This window comes from Chiloscyllium punctatum, chromosome 26, assembly GCF_047496795.1.
Source record: "Chiloscyllium punctatum isolate Juve2018m chromosome 26, sChiPun1.3, whole genome shotgun sequence".
Taxonomy (NCBI): domain Eukaryota; kingdom Metazoa; phylum Chordata; class Chondrichthyes; order Orectolobiformes; family Hemiscylliidae; genus Chiloscyllium; species Chiloscyllium punctatum.
Genome location: NC_092764.1, coordinates 31,609,447 through 31,627,314, shown reverse-complemented (window position 1 = coordinate 31,627,314; position 17,868 = coordinate 31,609,447). Strand labels below are relative to the sequence as shown.

Here is a 17,868-nt window from a genome sequence, read left to right as displayed (position 1 = left end):
TGATGAAAGTCATTGCATGAAAAAAAGGCAGGATAATCCACATTTTAGACAACAAAACTCTCAATTATAGTGGAGATGACCTTTGTGTTCACAGCTCCCAATATTTTAATTCATTTATGTAAATCTAAAAATTGAATTACGCTAAGTAAAATTGTTAACTATAATTGCCTTTGTGTCTCATAAGGATAAAATCAACAAATGACCACTGTTTTCTTCATTTTCAAAAAACATGAAATTCCACAGAATAAACAGAATTCTTCAATGGTTGTGTTGTTATTACTAATTTAGTTTGTACTTAAGAAAGTCTCACTTGTGCTTTGCTAAGGCTAATAAAAACAGTCATGTGCAGCTATCAATTGAACATACAGTATAAAAATGATATAATTTCTTGTTATAATACAGCACAAATGCTGCATTGTAAAGCATTCATTGGAAATGGACAGTGATTAATGATTTACAGTATAACGTATCTGCACTTTTAAAATGACAGGGTCCATAATGCCAACTGTATATAAACATATAATGGTATCTATTATCCATGATTTACAGTATAGGAAAATTGTAAAACTTTTTTTACTGAAATAATGAAGAACAGAAATAATCAAGTTAAGTAGTTGTAGTCAATCTAAATTTAACTCTTTGATCTTATTTGGAATGAAATAAATCAGCACAGCTTTTGCTGAACAAATAGTCAATAATAATTTATAAAATCCTAATGTTTTCTAAGATAGTGTAGCGTATTGCCAATACCTAATTGTAGAAAATAATAACAGGAGCCAAATGTGCTAGATATACTCAGCAGGTCTGTCAGTATACAACTTACAAATTAGATGGGTGGTCTACTTAAAATTGACATAACATTTATGAAGATGATGCTTCACTGACTGGGTAATACAGAATAGGGTGTCATAGAATCTCAAAATAAGGAGCTGGTCTTTTAGGATGAAGGATAAATTTCTAAACAAAGAGCTATGCATCTTTGTAATTCTCTACATCAGATAGCTATTGCCGCTCAATTATTGAGTGAATGCAAAACAGATTTTTGGGCACTGAGGGATAAGGGAACTGAGGATAGTTTGGAAATGTGGAGTTGAGATGGATCATCCAAGTGGAAATTAATTCAATCCAGCTTTCCTCACATAGCATCCATATATTCATGCACTTGCCAGAGTGGGATATTTTGATCTCTATCGGTCAATGAATTTATTCATTGGACAGTGAACTTAGAAATTGAGCTACTATAGTACACCAAATATTTTCTGAAGAGCTCACACTCACCACAAATGTATCATAGGAGAACTTGTGCCTGTGAAGCAGATGCTGAAGAAAGTTGGCACTCTTGTAGCTTGGATCTCCCCATGGCATTGCCACACAAATTGGGCATACCTATTCAAATAAGTGATTAAAAAAAAACAAACTTAAGTATGTAGAAGATGAAGTAATAAATACCAGTCTGTTTTCTTCTTCTGTTTTCAAAAATTGTTAGTCAATTTTGTTGGGTTTGCTGTATTGAAAGTGACACTCACAAAGTACAAGCTATATAACATGCCTCAAACACATTTTCCTCAAACCACTTCTCTTGTTTTCAACAACCAACCATGAAAATATGCATTGGCATCTCTTCCCTGGCCCTTCAAAGTTTTCTTTTATTGAAATAGGAGAGATTTTTGCAAATACAAATTTTATTTGAATAAACTAAGACATATTAAGGTAACAACAGGAAATGGCTACAATTTTGGTTCACCTTTTATTTATAAGGTTTTAGATAACATATAGCATTTTTAAAAATTGGAATTCCTAACAAATGGAGCCAATGTTAACAAAATAATGTTCAGTTAGCGTGGCATCATCCTATTATCAGTTGATGAATAACTCAGGTTATTAAAATTCAAGATAACAACCAATTAAAGAGACTGCATGAAATAACTCAACAAAGGCCTGTATTCTGTTACCAAATCACCCTTTATTTATACATGAGCAGTCCTTGACTATGGCACTGCCTCATACACAGTGAGGCATCAGAGTGGCAGTATCTCTGACGTGCCCTCTTTTTGTCAGCCAGGGCTCCGTGAATGGACCAAAATTAAAAGTCCCAATCAGGAAACTCACATTCTATGATGTCCAGCTGGCTGACTTCATTACAATCACTACACTGTGGAACCTTATTTCAATAGAGCCATCTAGAGTTCAGTACTTTTACCCAACAACTGATAGCAAATTCAAATGGAAATACTGACATAGTAGCTTGTAATAATCAACTGATATAAAATAATAATTAAAATTGCAACACAAGTACTGCTTGTGAACAGAAACTACACGCTTTGCACAATACTTTTTATTGTAGATATACTGGAAAACCCTACAGTTCATTCTAGTATGAATATGAAATCAGAAATCAGGCACTTACCACTTTATTGGGATCATTACGATGATTTTCCATGCAATGTTTGACTAATTCCTGTTGGTCAAGATTTCGTGCTCCACAGTATGGGCAGATGAATGTGGAACGGTTTGGAATATTGCTGAAGGAAAATAAAATTTGCTTTTATAAATTGTAAATCTTTAGCAATGTAACAAAGCAAGGAAGGAGATATATTTAATACAGGCCACAGACAAAGTGCCAGATGACTGGAGGATAGCTAATGTGATTCCTTTGTTCAAGAAGGCTGGCAGGTATAGGCCAGGTAATTATCAGTCGCTTAGTCTGACATTAGTTGGTAAGGAAATTATTTGAAAAAATTCTGAAGGACAGGATGAATCAATATTTGGAAAGGGAAGACTGATCAGGGATAGTCAGCATGGATTTGTTAGAGGGAGATATTGTCTCACTAATTTAATTACGTTTTTTTGAAAAGGTGACAAATATATTAATGGGGGTAGTGCAGCAGATGAGGTTTACATGACTTCAGTAATTAAGATCTTTCACAAGGTCTCACACGAAAGCTTGTTCAAAGGTAAAAATCCATGGGATTGGCAAACTGGATCCAAAATTGGCTTGCAAATAGGCGGCAAAGGGTGATGATGGAGGGCTGTTTTTGTAATTGGAAGCCTGAAACCAGTGGCGTACCATAGGAACTGGTGCTGGGACTCTTGCTGTTGTTATGTACATTAATGACTTGGAAGTAAATGTAGTAGGTGTAATTACTAAGTTTGCAGATGAAATGAAAATTGGTGGAGTTGTTGATAATGAGAAAAATGGTCTTGGGCTAATGTGGTATTGATCAGCTGCTAAGTTGGCAGAGCATCCAAGATGGAGGATGGGAAAAATTTCTGGCTGCAACAGCTGCTCCTTTTTTGAGGTATTTTAGGTGTTGGAGGTGATTTCCTCGAATTTCAGGAGCAGCAATTACTGTTTCATATGCTGCTGCATTGTTTTTGAACTTTGGAAAAAAAAATTCAAAACAACAGCAGTTTTAAAAGGGAGAAGAACAGACAAAGGAAGCACATGGTGAGGACAGTCCAGGAGAGAGAGAGAGAGAGAGAGAGAGAGAGAGAGAGAGAGACAGACAACCTGCACAGTTACTGCCTTTGTAGTTTTGAATTCATGTATTGCTGGACATCGGAGTGCATCTGGGAAAATTAACAAGCAGTGAAATTCACAATTGATCTTGGAGGAACATGTTTGGGTGAAGTTCACAGCACAGAATCAGATAAGTCAATCATTGTTTTAAGTGTGTCCAACAGAAAGACTGCGTAGTGAGTAGAGTGGGTTCTTTCTTGATTATATGTTTTTGGAGCTATGTCTCTTGATTAAACTTAAAATATAAGCCAGAACTATTAATTTAACCTGGGGCAGTGTTTTGTAGAGGAATAAGACGGTGTTATTTTCTGGGTCTGGATATTGTGAAGGAGCAAAAATGGCCTTTAGTACAGTAATATGTACTTCTTGTCAGATGTGGGAGTTTAAAGAGAGTTTAAGGGTTACTGTGGATTTTATCTGCCATAAATGCTGTTTGATGTGAATCTTATCAGATCGAATGGATTGGTTGGAGAGACAGTTAGAAGCGATGAGGAATTTGCAACAGCAACAGTATGTGATGGATGGCAGTTATACGAAGGGGGTCAAGTCTCAGATACAGTCACATAGATGGGTTAACTCAAGGAAAGGTAAGAGAGGTAGGAGTCTTTTGTGGATATACTCATTTCAAACAGGTATACTGTTTTGGAAAATGTAGGGGGTAATGGATTCTCAGGGGAATGTAGCACGAAAACAGCCAAGTTTCTGGTATCGAGACTGGCTCTAATGCAACGAGGGGTATGTCGGCTTCCAAGAGATCAATTGTGTTAGGGGATTCTGTAGTCAGAGGCATAGACAGACGTTTCTGTGGCCAGCAGTGAAACAGCAGAATGGTGTGTTGCTTCCCTGTCCCAGGATCAAGGATGTCTCAGAGAGGGTGCAGAATGTTCTCACGGGTGAAAGGGGCCAGCAAGAGGTCATTGTCCACATTGGAACCAATGCCATAGGAAGGGAAAAGGTTGAGATTCTGAAGGGAGATTACAGAGAGTTAGGCAGAAATTTAAAAAGGCAGTCCTCGAGAGTAGTAATATCTGGATTACTCCCAGTGCTACGAGCTAGTGAGGGCAGGAATAGGAGGATAGAGCAGATGAATGTATGGCTGAGGAGCTGATGTATGGAAGAAGGATTCACATTTTTGGATCATTGGAATCTCTTTTGGGGTAGAAGTGACCTGTCCAAGTAGGATGGATTGCACCTAAATTGAAAGGGAACTAATATAATGGCAGGGAAATTTGTTAGAACTGCTTGGGAGGATTTAAACTAGTAAGGTGGGGTTGGGACCCAGGGAGATAGTGAGGAAAGAGATCAATCTGAGACTGGTACAGTTGAGAACACAAGTGAGTCAAACAGTCAGGGCAGGCAGGGACAGGGTAGGACTAATAAATTAAGATGCATTTATTTCAATCCAAGGGGCCTAACAGGGAAGGCAGATGAACTCAGGGCATGGTTAGGAACATGGGACTAGGAAATCATAGCAATTACAGAAATGTGGCTCAGGGATGGGCAGGACTGGCAGCTTAATGTTCCAGGATACAAATGCTACAGGAAAGATAGAAAGGGAGGCAAGAAAGGAGGGGGAGTGGCGTTTTTGATAAGGGGTAACATTACAGCTGTGCGGAGGGAGGATATCCCCAGAAATACATCCAGGGAAGTTATTTGGGTGGAACTGAGAAGTAAGAAAGGGATGATCACCTTATTGGGATTATATTATAGACCCCCCAATAGTCAGAGGGAAATTGAGAAACAAACTTGTAAGGAGATCTCAGCTATCTGTAAGAATAATAGAGTGGTTATGGCAGGGGACTTTAACTTTCCAAACATCGTCTGGGACTGCCATAGTGTTAAAGGTTTAGTTGGAGAGGAATTAAGTGTGCACAAGACAATTTTCTGATTCAGTTTGTGGATGTACCTACTAGAGAAGGTGCAAAACTTGACCTATTCTTGTGAAATAAAGCAGGGCAGGTGACTGAGGTGTCAGTGGGAGAGCACTTTGGGGCCAGCAACCATAATTTTATTAGGTTTAAAATAGTGATGGAAAAGGATAGACCAGATCTAAAAGTTGAAGTTCTAAATTGGAAAAAGGCCAATTTTGACGGTATTAGGCAAGAACTTTCAAAATCTGATTGGAGGCAGATGTTCGGAGATAAAGGGACGGCTGGAAAATGGGAAGCCTTCAGAAATGAGATAACGAGAATCCAGAGAAAGTATATTCGCGTTAGGGTGAAAGGAAAGGCTGGTAGGTATAGGGAATGCTGGATGACTAAAGAAATTGAGGGTTTGGTTAAGAAAAGGAAGGAAGTATATGTCAGGAATAGGCATGATAGATCGAGTGAATCCTTGGAAGAATATAAAGGAAGTAGGAGTATACTCGAGAGGGAAATCAGGAGGGCAAAAAGGGGACATGAGATAGCTTTGGCAAATAGAATGAAGGAGAATCCAAAGGGTTTTTACAAATACATTAAGGACAAAAGGGTAACTAGGGAAAGAATAGGGCCCCTCAAAGATCAACAAGGCGGCCTTTGTGTGGAGCCGCAGAAAATGGGGGAGATACTAAATGAATATTTTGCATCGGTATTTACTGTGGAAATGGATATGGAAGATATAGACTGTGGGGAAATAGATGGCGACATCTCACAAAATGTCCAGATTACAGAGGAGAAAGTGCTGGATGTCTTGAAACGGGTAAAGGTGGATAAATCCCCAGGACCTGATCAGGTGTACCCGAGAACTCTGAGAAGTTAGAGAAGTGATTGCTCGACCTCTTGCTGAGATATTTGTATCATCGATAGTCACAGGTGAGGTGCCGAAAGACTGGAGGTTGGCAAACGTGGTGCCTCTGTTTAAGAAGGGTGGTAAGGACAAGCCAGGGAACTATAGACCAGTGAGCTTGACCTCGGTGGTGGGCAAGTTGTTGGAGGGAATCCTGAGGGACAGGATGTACATGTATTTGGAAAAGCAAGAACTGATCAGGGATAGTCAACATGGCTTTGTGCGTGGGAAATCATGTCTCACATGATTTGAAGAAGTAACAAAAGAGGACTGATGAGGGCAGAGCGGTAGATGTGATCTATATGGACTTCAGGAAGGCGTTCGACAAGATTCCTCGTGGGAAACTGATTAGCAAGGTTAGATCTCATGGAATACAGGGAGAACTAGCCATTTGGATACAGAACTGGCTCAAAGGTAGAAGACAGAGGGTGGTGGTGGAGGGTTGTTTTTCAGACTGGAGGCCTGTGACCAGTGGAGTGTCAAAAGGATCGGTGCTGGGTCCTCTACTTTTTGTCATTTACATAAATGATTTGGATGTGAGCATAAGAGGTACAGTTAGTAAGCTTGCAGATAATACCAAAATTGTAGGTGTCGTGGACAGCGAAGAGGGTTACCTCAGATTACAACAGGATCTTGACCAGGTGGGCCAATGGGCTGAGAAATGGCAGATGGAATTTAATTCCGATAAATGTGAGGTGTTGCATTTTGGGATAGCAAATATTAGCGGGACTTATACACTTAATGTAAAGTCCTAGGGAGTGTTGCAAAACAAAAAGACCTTGGAATGCAGGTTCATAGCTCCTTGAACGTGGAGTCGCAGGTCGATAGGATAGTGAAGAAGGTGTTTGGTATGCTATCTTTTATTGGTCAGAGTATTGAGTACAGGAGTTGGGAAGTCATGTTGCAGCTGCACAGGACATCAGTTAGGCCACTGTTGGAATATTGCGTGCAGTTCTGGCCTCCTTCCTGTCGGAAAGATGTTGTGAAACTTGAAAGGGTTCAGAAAAGATTTACAAGGATGTTGCCAGGGTTGGAGGATTTGAGCTATTTGAGAGGCTGAACAGGCTGGGGCTGTTTTCCCTGGAGCGTCAGAAGCTGAGGGGTGACCTTATAGAGGTTTACAAAATAATGAGGGGCATGGATAGGGTAAATAGACAAAGACTTTTCCCTGGGGTGGGGGAGTCCAGAATTAGAGTGAATAGTTTTAGGGTGAGGGGGGAAAGATATAAAAGAGACCTAAGGGGCAACATTTTCACGCAGAGTGTGGTACCGGTATGGAATGAGCTGCTAGAGGAAGTGGTGGAGGCTGGTACAATTGCAATATTTAAGAGGCATTTGGATGGGTATATGAATAGGAAGGGTTTGGAGGAATATGGGCGCTGGCAGGTGGGACTAGATTGGGTTGGATATATGGTCAGCATGGACGGGTTGGACCGAAGGGTCTGTTTCCATGCTGTACATCTCTATGACTCTATGAGCAATGGCAGGTGAAATGTAATCTCAATAAGTGTAAGATGATGCATTTTGGGAGGTCTAATAAGGGAATTATATCGACAATGAATAGTCGGTCCCTAGGGGGCACTGATGAACAAAAGGGACCTTAGTGTACAAGTCAACGGATCTCTGAATGTGTCACCACAAGTAGGTAGGATGGTGAAAACGGCATTTCAGGTACTTGCCTTCATTATTCGGGCTGTAGAACATACGAGCAAGAAAATCTTGCTACAATTTTGCAAATCATTAGTTAGGTCACAGATGGAATACTGCGTGCAATTCTGGTTGCCACACTATTGGAAGGACGTGATTGCACTGCAGAGGCAATTCACTGGGATGTTGCCTGGGATGAAAAGTCTCAGTTATGAGCAAGTTGGGTTTGTTTTCCTTGGAGCAGAGGAGGTTGAGGACAGAATTTGATTGACGTTTTCAAAATTATGAGCAATTTGGACAGAATACATCATGAGATTCTCTTCCGTGTGACAGATGTGCCTAAGGGCATATGGCTTAAAGTTTAAAGTGACAAGCAAGTGTTTTAGAGGAGATTTGAGAAAATATTTTATCACTCAGAGGGTAGTACATACATGAAACATGCTTGAGAGGGTGATACAGGCAGGTTCTCTCACAACATTTAAGAAGCATCTGGATGAGTATTTAAAATGCTAGAGCATAGTAAGCTGTGGACCAAGTGCAGGTAAATGGGATTAGTGTAGTTTAGTGTTTGTTGGTCTGCACAGATATGGTGGGCTGTAGGACCACTCTATGAACAGCCAACTCTTTGAATTACTCGGTTGAGAATAATGACTGGCTTTGTCTTGTACCTTGTCAGGATAGATAAAGCAAGGAGAAAATACAATACCTCTAGCAAAGAATAGCTGTTTCAAGAATAACTGATTTGACTGACTTCAAACCAAACATAATATAAACACAATGCAGTATTCATCCTGTAAAGAAATGATAAGTTTAATTTTGTGTTTCCTAACTAACCTCTGGCAAGTTCTTCACAAATTTCTTCAATTTAAATATTGTACATCTTTCCCTCTAAAAAGGTACTTCAACATTTGGCAGCAGCTTTATTTTCAATTCTCTCTCTCAAGGATTTCCCATCACATCTTAGGACTAGATTATTAGGTCTGCTGGAACTTTGGGATATTTTGATATGTTAAAGAAAGTTTGAAAAGGCAAATTATTTTCGTAATGCTCACTCTAATGGAAAATCAACAAGGACAGCAAGAAGAATTTTTAAAAATGTTTTGGAATAATCCAATTGGAATAGCTGTAATGATTACATTAGCTAAAAGCAGAATTTAATTGTTCTCAGTTGTTGGTCACAAGGGCTGACAGGTAACATCTTGGTTCCTGTGACAAATGTCTTTGTTGCTTTGTACCAGCTGCAACACATGATTTAGAGTCTATCAGTTGGATAAAGAAGAAGCATGTAAAGTTGTTTTATGTTAGTGGATTCTCCAAGTGGACTATTTGTAGAAAATTACACCATCACATTCAAGGCAAGATTAAACCATTAGTTCATCTACCCATTCAAGTTCACACCAAATTACTGTGATGGATTTTGAAATCTAATTACTTCAAATTCTATTTGAGATTAAATTATCTAATAAATTTTTGAGTACAACTGTAGTTTTTTCTTCTTTCATCACAATTACCTGTAATCTGGTATGTATGTTTATCATCCATTTACTGAAAAGTAGTTGCTTGGTAGTACAAAACTTGAATACTGCTGAAAAAAAGGACACACTTTGTCAAAGCTTTTGATCTTGAATTCATCAAGACAATGGGCGTTAAAAGAAACAAGATTTATACTGTATGAGAGGAGAGTATTGAATGATCGGTAAGTAGACTCTGATTGGTATAGGTGTTGGCAAGGAAAATACACCAGTTATTGATGACCAGTTAACAGCCAAGCTTTGTTTACATAAACAAGGCCGGTTGATTCAGATTGGTCGAGGCATTTTTTTGAGAAATGAACCAGAGGGTGGCAAGTGACATAGTTTGGGGGTGGTGGGGGTTGAAACATGTGTAGTATGTGGGCATGTGCATGAGGAGGACAGTGCTGACTGAGTCCACTTGTTAACCTATTAGTGCTCTCCCCTCATGCATAATAAATGGTGGTTTCCTCTTGAAGAGGTATTCTTGTGAATTGTCCAGATGACTGCAAGATAGAGATTCCAAGAAATATTTTCTTTCCAGGAATAATCAAGTTCTGTACCACCTGACAAATACTTGAAAAACAAATGTAATATTATGGCTCAAAACTAATACGATAAATGAATTACAGTGATCACTGATGCTCGAGATTTTATCATAAAATACAGTTCTTCTAAACTGACCTGCGGTATTATGCAACTTTGTAAACTTTAATGGGTCATTTTCAAAAATCTGTGTCTAGGTTACATGCAGGTTCCTTACCTGGGAATGGGCTGTGTGGTAGGAACAACTGGAACAAACTTTGGGCAGTTATCCATCTGCTCCTGAACTTTATTGCAGGAGGAAATATGAGCTCGCATTTTTACCAGAGTCACCTAGTGAAGACACATTTTATATTTCATGCATCTGAAAAATTTCAAATAACTCATATTTTTTCACATTCATTAGGCATTATGAATTGGACAGTGGCTCCTCATTAAGATTTGGATGAAAATTCAACAGAACATGTCCCTCAGTTGAAACGTGCTTTGTTTTATTCACTCATGGGACATAGCCATCACTAGTTAGCTAGCACTTTATTGCCCGTCTCTTGTTGCCATTGAGAAAGTGGTGGTGAGCTGCTGCCTTGAACCAAAATTTTGCAAATTTTGACTGCATTCAGGTTCCACTCAATTCCATCTGCCACTTAACTGAAATTCAACTACATAACAAACAACAAGAGGCTTGATAACGCATCCATCCGTACTGGAGGACAGCAACCAAAAGACAAATTTCACTATGTGGCCATAGGTAGAAGACCCTGGCAAAATTCAGTTAATTATTAAACGAATCACAAAATTTATCATCTCTCCTAGTGCTTTCTCTACCTACCTGAAAGATGGAGAGAAACCTATTGCTGTTCTGATAACAAAAAAGACCATTCTTGAGCAATAACAATCAGATAATGCACTATTCTGAGCTTCATAAAGCACATTGTAAACTTAAATTAGAATCCAACTCCAAATACAATTGCCCATTCGTACATCAACTTTTGTTGTGGATAATGAATTAGCTTTATTATCACAGGCACTCCATAAGTACTGTGAAAATTTTACAAGTCGTCACTTACGGCACCTTCTTAGGAACAAAAAGTCCCTAGGTACAGATTCTGGAGTACAAATTCTTAGGGAAAAAAGTAAAGAAATAAGAAGTCCAGCAGTACAGACCTTCAAAATGACAAAATCACAGTAATAATTTAGAAAAATAAATAAGTACAAAGTTCAGAATAACTGTCCTTCCATAACTGTATAATAAAATAATTAGTCCATTTCATGGCTCTAAGCTCAAGGACCCACACATCGCCCCGCTCCCCCTTCACAAGGAGACCCAGTCTGACACTAAAGCTACTGAAGGGAGTCCCAGGCCAGTCATTGGAATCCCTGGCCTGGACCTAGCTCATCTTTCAAAGTCATTACTGAAGCAGCCTAGGCGAAGGCCCCACTAGGAACGGCCATATCCACACGGCATTTACTGCTGCAGCGGCCTCTTGGAGCCTCTGTCCTTTACAGTGTCTTATCTGGCGATACATTCTTAGGCTGTTGCTCTCATGGGACCTGGGTTAACAGTTGCCATCTTCATAGGAATCCACAGAATAATGTACATTAAACAATTTTCTTGAAGCTTAAGATGGCAGTTAAGGCATAGCAAACAGTTACTACTATGGCTAAGCTCAGATGTCTAGTGCCTCTGCTGGTAGGGGGCTTCTCAATCAAGTTAGCAGCTATTACGGCAGAGAATACTCCTGTTCTAATAATTATTCATCTATATGTCTCCTATTTTAAATAATAAAATCCAGTGAATTTCACAAGAAATGCACTATATCCACTTCTTGGACTGTAGACACTAATGATATCTCTGATATCAGTTACTTCTTCAAAATATACTCTCTTCATTATATTTACAAGGTTGATTCAGGAATTAGATATGGTTCTTGACCTATGTTTAAATCCTGTCGCAACTGAGAGTGGAATTTGAATTCAATAAACCATCTGAATTTAAAAGTCTAATAATTACAATGAAACCACTGTTGTTCATCAAAAAAAACACCTGGTTCATTAATATCTGATACAGGAGGAGATCTGTCATTCCTCCCTGGTCTGGTCTACATGTGACTCCAGATCCAGAGCAATGTGGTTGACTCTAAACTGCCCTCTGGGTGATTAGGGATGGTCAATAAATGCTGGCCTAGCCAGAGGCACCCACATTCCATTAGTAAATAAAGAAAATGCATCGCAAGGCTGTTTGATGAGATAGATGTCTAATGGATGGCATGGAATGATACGGTGGCGTGAAGGCTTCATGCTGTGACAACTTGTACTTCTACAAGATGAAACAGCCCTGATCCAAATGTAATAAATCGATAATTAATCAACTGATAGCACAACAACATAGTAGTGGAGACAAGAATCTTCTGATGAAGCAGTCAGATGGTGACACTTTGCCCAATAGCTTGTCCATGTGTTCCACTGTCTATACCACATAAATCACCTTGGCATTATTTGGTCTCAATATTCTTCTGATCTTCTTCATTAAACATCTCACTCTGGTTCATCCTTAATGTAACTCCTTTAAAATTCTCATTTTCCATGATTTATACTCACCCCTGAGCTCTATCCAAAGTTGCTCCCAAGATATTCTCCCTCAGCCTCTCTACAAAAAGGCTCCTCACCTTGGAGACCTAAATCTTCATCACAACTCACCTCATCCTTACTCCTCTCATTTCATGATCTGCTCTAAACCATTTTTTCTTGTCCTCATATTTTTGGTCACCTTTTAACCTTTCCACTTTACATGGTTTCCAGATGGCAGTCTTCGTGATGGCCAAAGCCATCTCTGACCAGTTCCTTATCCCCTTTAACACACAATTCCAACCTGACAACTCCTTTGTGTATCTTAGGTTAAAATATTCACCAAATCATTTAACAGTGTACTTCCAAACTCCCATCCATCTAGCGTATGGTCTTTCATACTTCTGTTGCTTATGATCTGTACTATTGCTCTTGTATCTATCTTTAATGTCCTTGTCCCCAGCAAAATGTTTATCTCTTCTACTCTGAATCATTTATTCACTTCTTAAAGTCCAATACGTGCAAACTCGAGCAAACATGACGTAAATATGGTTTTACCATCTTACATTACATTTGGCTAGATTTCAAGCATTATCGAGCACCACTTTCCACCAAAAAGTTGCTCAATAGATGATCATCATTCTGGAAGTTGAATATAACCCATGGCGTTTCTTCACCATCAAGCATTTTTGTAAACAGCTCTCCCCTAGCCCTCCATCCTTATGTCTGCATATGCAGTTAGTGTGACTCCTCAAACATTAGTCATAAAACTTCCCATATCGCAATTTGGTAACTGTGATTTTCTCACTTTTACTTACAAAGCATGTTTAATTTCACTTCCCTGTGCTACACAGCTTCACTGCATGTAAAAACTCCTAAAAAGCTGAAAATCGTAAGTAAAAACTGAGTTAGGCATCAAATGAGGGAGAAAAGAACAACATTAAAGCCTTTGAAAAGCAGAGGATTTCCACCATCACAACATCATACAATAAATGAAACATCAGACTAGTACACTAAATGCACAATGCAACAAAGCAACAGAATGATGATGTTGTCTGACCCAATAGTTCCTTGATCAACAGAAAATAATTTTATTAACATGTCAACAATTGCTAAAAGTGCCCGAAATAATGGATGATTTCAATTTTCTAAGTAAATCAGAGGATTATTTTCTATACAACATGATAATAAACTGTTTTAGGATCTCAACATATAATAAATACATATGGATATCATTCATGGATATCACTTTAGAAAACAGTTTAATGTACTAAATAAGTAGTGTGCTTTAATGTACCTTTTTATTGCATCCTCGACAGGGAGCCTTATAGGAAGAGAGCTGTTTCTCCACATTAGAGGCCTTTTCCACTTTCTTTGGATCAAATGGCATGCGGCAAAGTGGGCAGAGAGGTGATACCACTTGGAGGCAGGGTTGCAAACATTCCCCACAAAACCTGAGAGAGAGTGGTTCATCATTAGTAAGGAGTTTGCACGGTACTCAATCTCAAAACATTCCTGATATAAGGAAGAATTATATCAGAAAAAAAAAATCAAGAAGGACTTAATTACCAAGCTAATAAATGATCATTAATGAATAAACAATTAACTACTCAATTAGTCCCTAATAGCTTTTTTAAAATTAATGCACCACATTTGTATCATTATTAAGACCAGTATTTGTTATCCATCTCTGAAAATTTCAGAGAAGGTGGCGAATACAACAGATTTGTATTTCAGACTGCTTGAAGTGCAGTTAAGAATCAATCACATTGCTGTGGTTGGGCAGCCATGTATAGGCCAGAACCAGCAAACAGGGCAGATTTCTTTTCCTGTATACATTAGTGAAAAGATGGGTTTTTATAACCATCATGTACCCTTGTGATCACCAAAACAAATCAGCTTGTCACTCCAATTTAAGTGAGAGGAGGCAATGGCCTAATACCTAGTAGTATTATCGCTGGACGCAGAGACCCGAGTAATGTTCTGGGGATCCAGATTCAAATCCCACTGTCGCAACTAGGTTCCAGGTGGAAAACCCATTGGTGACCTTCCTGCCCTACCTCCGTTTAAGATCCTTAAATGGTCAATCAACAACTACTTAACTACCACTTAAGAGCAATTTGCTAACTCTAGCCAGTCTTGCCAATGTGAGGCAAGAATGGTCATCATGTCAAACAGAAGTGGAGATTCCTCCATCTGCACTAATTTGTATACAATTGAGTGCATGGACAGAGGGGAGAGGATAGCCACTAAGATAAGGTAAACATGCAGGTTGAGTCTGTGATTAAGAAAGCGAATGCAATGTTGTCTCTTATCTCAAGAGGGTTGGAATATAAAAGCAGAGATGTACTACTAAGACTTTATAAAGCTCTGGTTAGGCCCCATTTGGAGTACTGTGTCCAGTTTTGGTCCCCACACCTCAGGAAGGACATACTGGCACTGGAACGTGTCCAGCGGAGATTCACACGGATGATCCCTGGAATGACAGGTCTAGCATATGAGGAACGGCTGAGGATACTGGGATTGTATTCGTTGGAGTTTAGAAGATTAAGGGGAGATCTAATAGAGACGTACAAAATAATACATGGCTTTGAAAAGGTGGATGCTAGAAAATTGTTTCTGTTAGGCGAGGAGACTAGGACCCGTGGACACAGCCTTAGAATTAGAGGGGGTCATTTCAGAACGGAAATGCGGAGACATTTCTTCAGCCAGAGAGTGGTGGGCCTGTGGAATTCATTGCCACGGAGTGCAGTGGAAGCCGGGACGCTAAATGTCTTCAAGGCCGAGATTGATAGGTTCTTGTTGTCTAGAGGAATTAAGGGCTACGGGGAGAACGCTGGCAAGTGGAGCTGAAATGCGCATCAGCCATGATTGAATGGCGGAGTGGACTCGATGGGCCGAATGGCCTTACTTCCACTCCTATGTCTTATGGTCTAAGATGCACCACTTGCGCTTACTTCTGAGCCCCAAAGGACTCCTTTCCCCACAAGTCCACTCCACTGAAAGCAGAGAAAATAGAGTTGGCTGCATTTGGCCACAGTCCCAACTCATGGAAATGGTGAACCCATTTTGACAGGTCAGAGTTTGCTGGTTCTGACCTATACATGGCTGGGCAACCATAGCAATATGATTGATTCTTAACTGCACTCTGTAAGTAGTCTAATACACAACTCTGTTGTATTCACCGCCTCCTTCTCTGAAACTATCAGGGATGGATAACAAATACTGACCTGAATAATGATACAAATGTGGCTTCCATACACTGGACAGATTTTGTCTGAGATGTCAAGACAATATCATCAGAATAAATACATGTTTGTGATCTTGTGCTGACATGTTGGTTATGTCAATGTCAGTAAGTGTCAGTATCAGGACACCGAGTTTTGGAGGAAAAAAATGTTGCACTGATGTGTCAGTGGAGATTTTTCTGCTTAAATGTCTGGAGTGGAGCTTAAACCTAAGTTCTTTGAGTCACAGGGAAATGCTGTTCTTGTACAAAAGCCTGCATACTTGTTTGTTATGGTTCAGTTATGGAAATGTACAGATGTAAAGGTGAATCTATTTCAGAGCAGTTATTTCTTTTTATTTGCTTTCTTATTACTGACCTTTTAAGTTATGTTGTTTTTAAGGGACTAGGATTGATATGGGAAAGAGAAACTGCTGAGCCAGCTGCACAAAAGCTGGTTTGTACCCCAGTCATTAGGAATCTCATGTGCAATGCTGTAGACAAGTGACCAGACTACAATTTTCTAAATAATTTATGCCTGTGGAAGTTCAAATTTCCAAAGATTATCACAACAGATCATCAAAACACCACTAAGATAGGTTCTGGATGTAGGTTTGCTCACTGAGCTGAAAGGGTCATTTCCAGACGTTTCATCACCTACTAGGTAACATCTTCAGTAGGCCTCCAGGCGAAGCGCTGTTCATGATCCCTGCTTCTATTTATATGTTTGGGTTTCTTTGGGATGGTGAGGTCATTTCCTGTTCTTTTTCTCAGGGGGTGGTAGATGGGGGTCTAACTCAATGTGATTGTTGATAGAGTTCCAGTTGGAATGCAATGCTTCTATGAATTCTCGTGCGTGTCTCTGGCCAAACAGACACGCACAAGAATTCCTAGAAGCATTCCAAACAGAACTCTATCAACAAACACCGAGTTAGACTCCATCTACCACCCCCTGAGAAAAAGAACAGGAAATGACATCACCACAAGAAATGACATCACCAACCCAAAGAAACCCAAATATATAAATAGAAAGCAGGAATCATGAACAATGTCTTGCCCAGAGGCCCACTGAAAATGTTACCTAGTAGGGTGATGAAACATCTGTAAATGAACCTTCCAGCTCAGCGAGCAAACCTACATCCAGAACCTCAACCTGAGCTACAAATCTTCTCAAATTTCACTAAGGTGATAGCAGAATGCCTGATTGTACATAATTATGTGTTCAATTTTCTACGTTTGATTATGTGAGCCTGTTTATTATTGATTTTCAATGTGCTTGATTTACTAAATTTGTGTGACCTCAGGGAGTAGTAAACAATGTTGTAGAAAGAGCTGAAAGTCAGCGATAAAAATATGAAATAGTTTTTTTAAACGCAGTGTGAATAAAAAAAACTATAAACCTGTTACACAAATAGAACAGTAGCGTCATCTCTGTAAGGATCTAAATTATAAAATGCACAACAATAATGTTGGATGCCACTTCAGAAGTATGCCATTCATAGTATGTTATGTTTCCAGTAGGACAGCATAAAAGAAAACACTCTAGATGGTCAATGGGAAGTGTACTCTAATCATCATTAGCTGTCAAGATGCTATCAGGCATTGTTCTGATTCTATTTGATGTTACTACTGCACAAATGTGGGTGGCACAGTGGTTAGCACTGCTGTCTCACAGCGCCAGAGACCCGGGTTCCATTCCCGCCTCTAGCGACTCTCTGTGTGGAGTTTGCACATTCTCCCAGTGTCTGCATGGGTTTCCTCTGGGTCCTCCAGTTTTCTCCCACAATCCAAAAATGTGCAGGTTAGGTGAATTGGCCATGCTAAATTGCACGTAGTGTTAGGTGAAGAGGTAAATGTAGGGGAATGGGTCTGTGTGGGTTGCGCTTCGGTGGGTCGGTGTGGACTTGTTGGGCCGAAGTGTGGAAACAGGCCCTAAGTAATCTAATCTAATCTAAATCAAATCCCAGAATAAAATCTGGCTTGATAGATCATACCATATTATCACACAAGGTAGCAGAGTTTCTTTAACATAAAAAAGCCATCTTGAAGTAAAATGCACAAAAATCTTAAAACTGCCACCAAAACAAAGT

At 39.4% G+C, this 17,868-nt stretch overlaps 1 protein-coding gene across 1 annotated transcript in view; it reads right to left on the bottom strand.

Moving 5' to 3' along the window:
* rnf166 (ring finger protein 166) overlaps positions 1–17,868 on the bottom strand; it is a 68,036-nt gene that overhangs the window by 13,486 nt on the left and 36,682 nt on the right. The window contains exons 2-5 of the mRNA XM_072596053.1: positions 13,850–14,006; positions 10,208–10,320; positions 2,408–2,522; positions 1,279–1,386 (exon numbers count right to left, since the gene is read on the bottom strand). Of these exons, the coding sequence (XP_072452154.1) occupies positions 1,279–1,386; positions 2,408–2,522; positions 10,208–10,320; positions 13,850–14,006 (493 nt within the window). The remainder of the gene's footprint in view (positions 1–1,278; positions 1,387–2,407; positions 2,523–10,207; positions 10,321–13,849; positions 14,007–17,868) is intronic.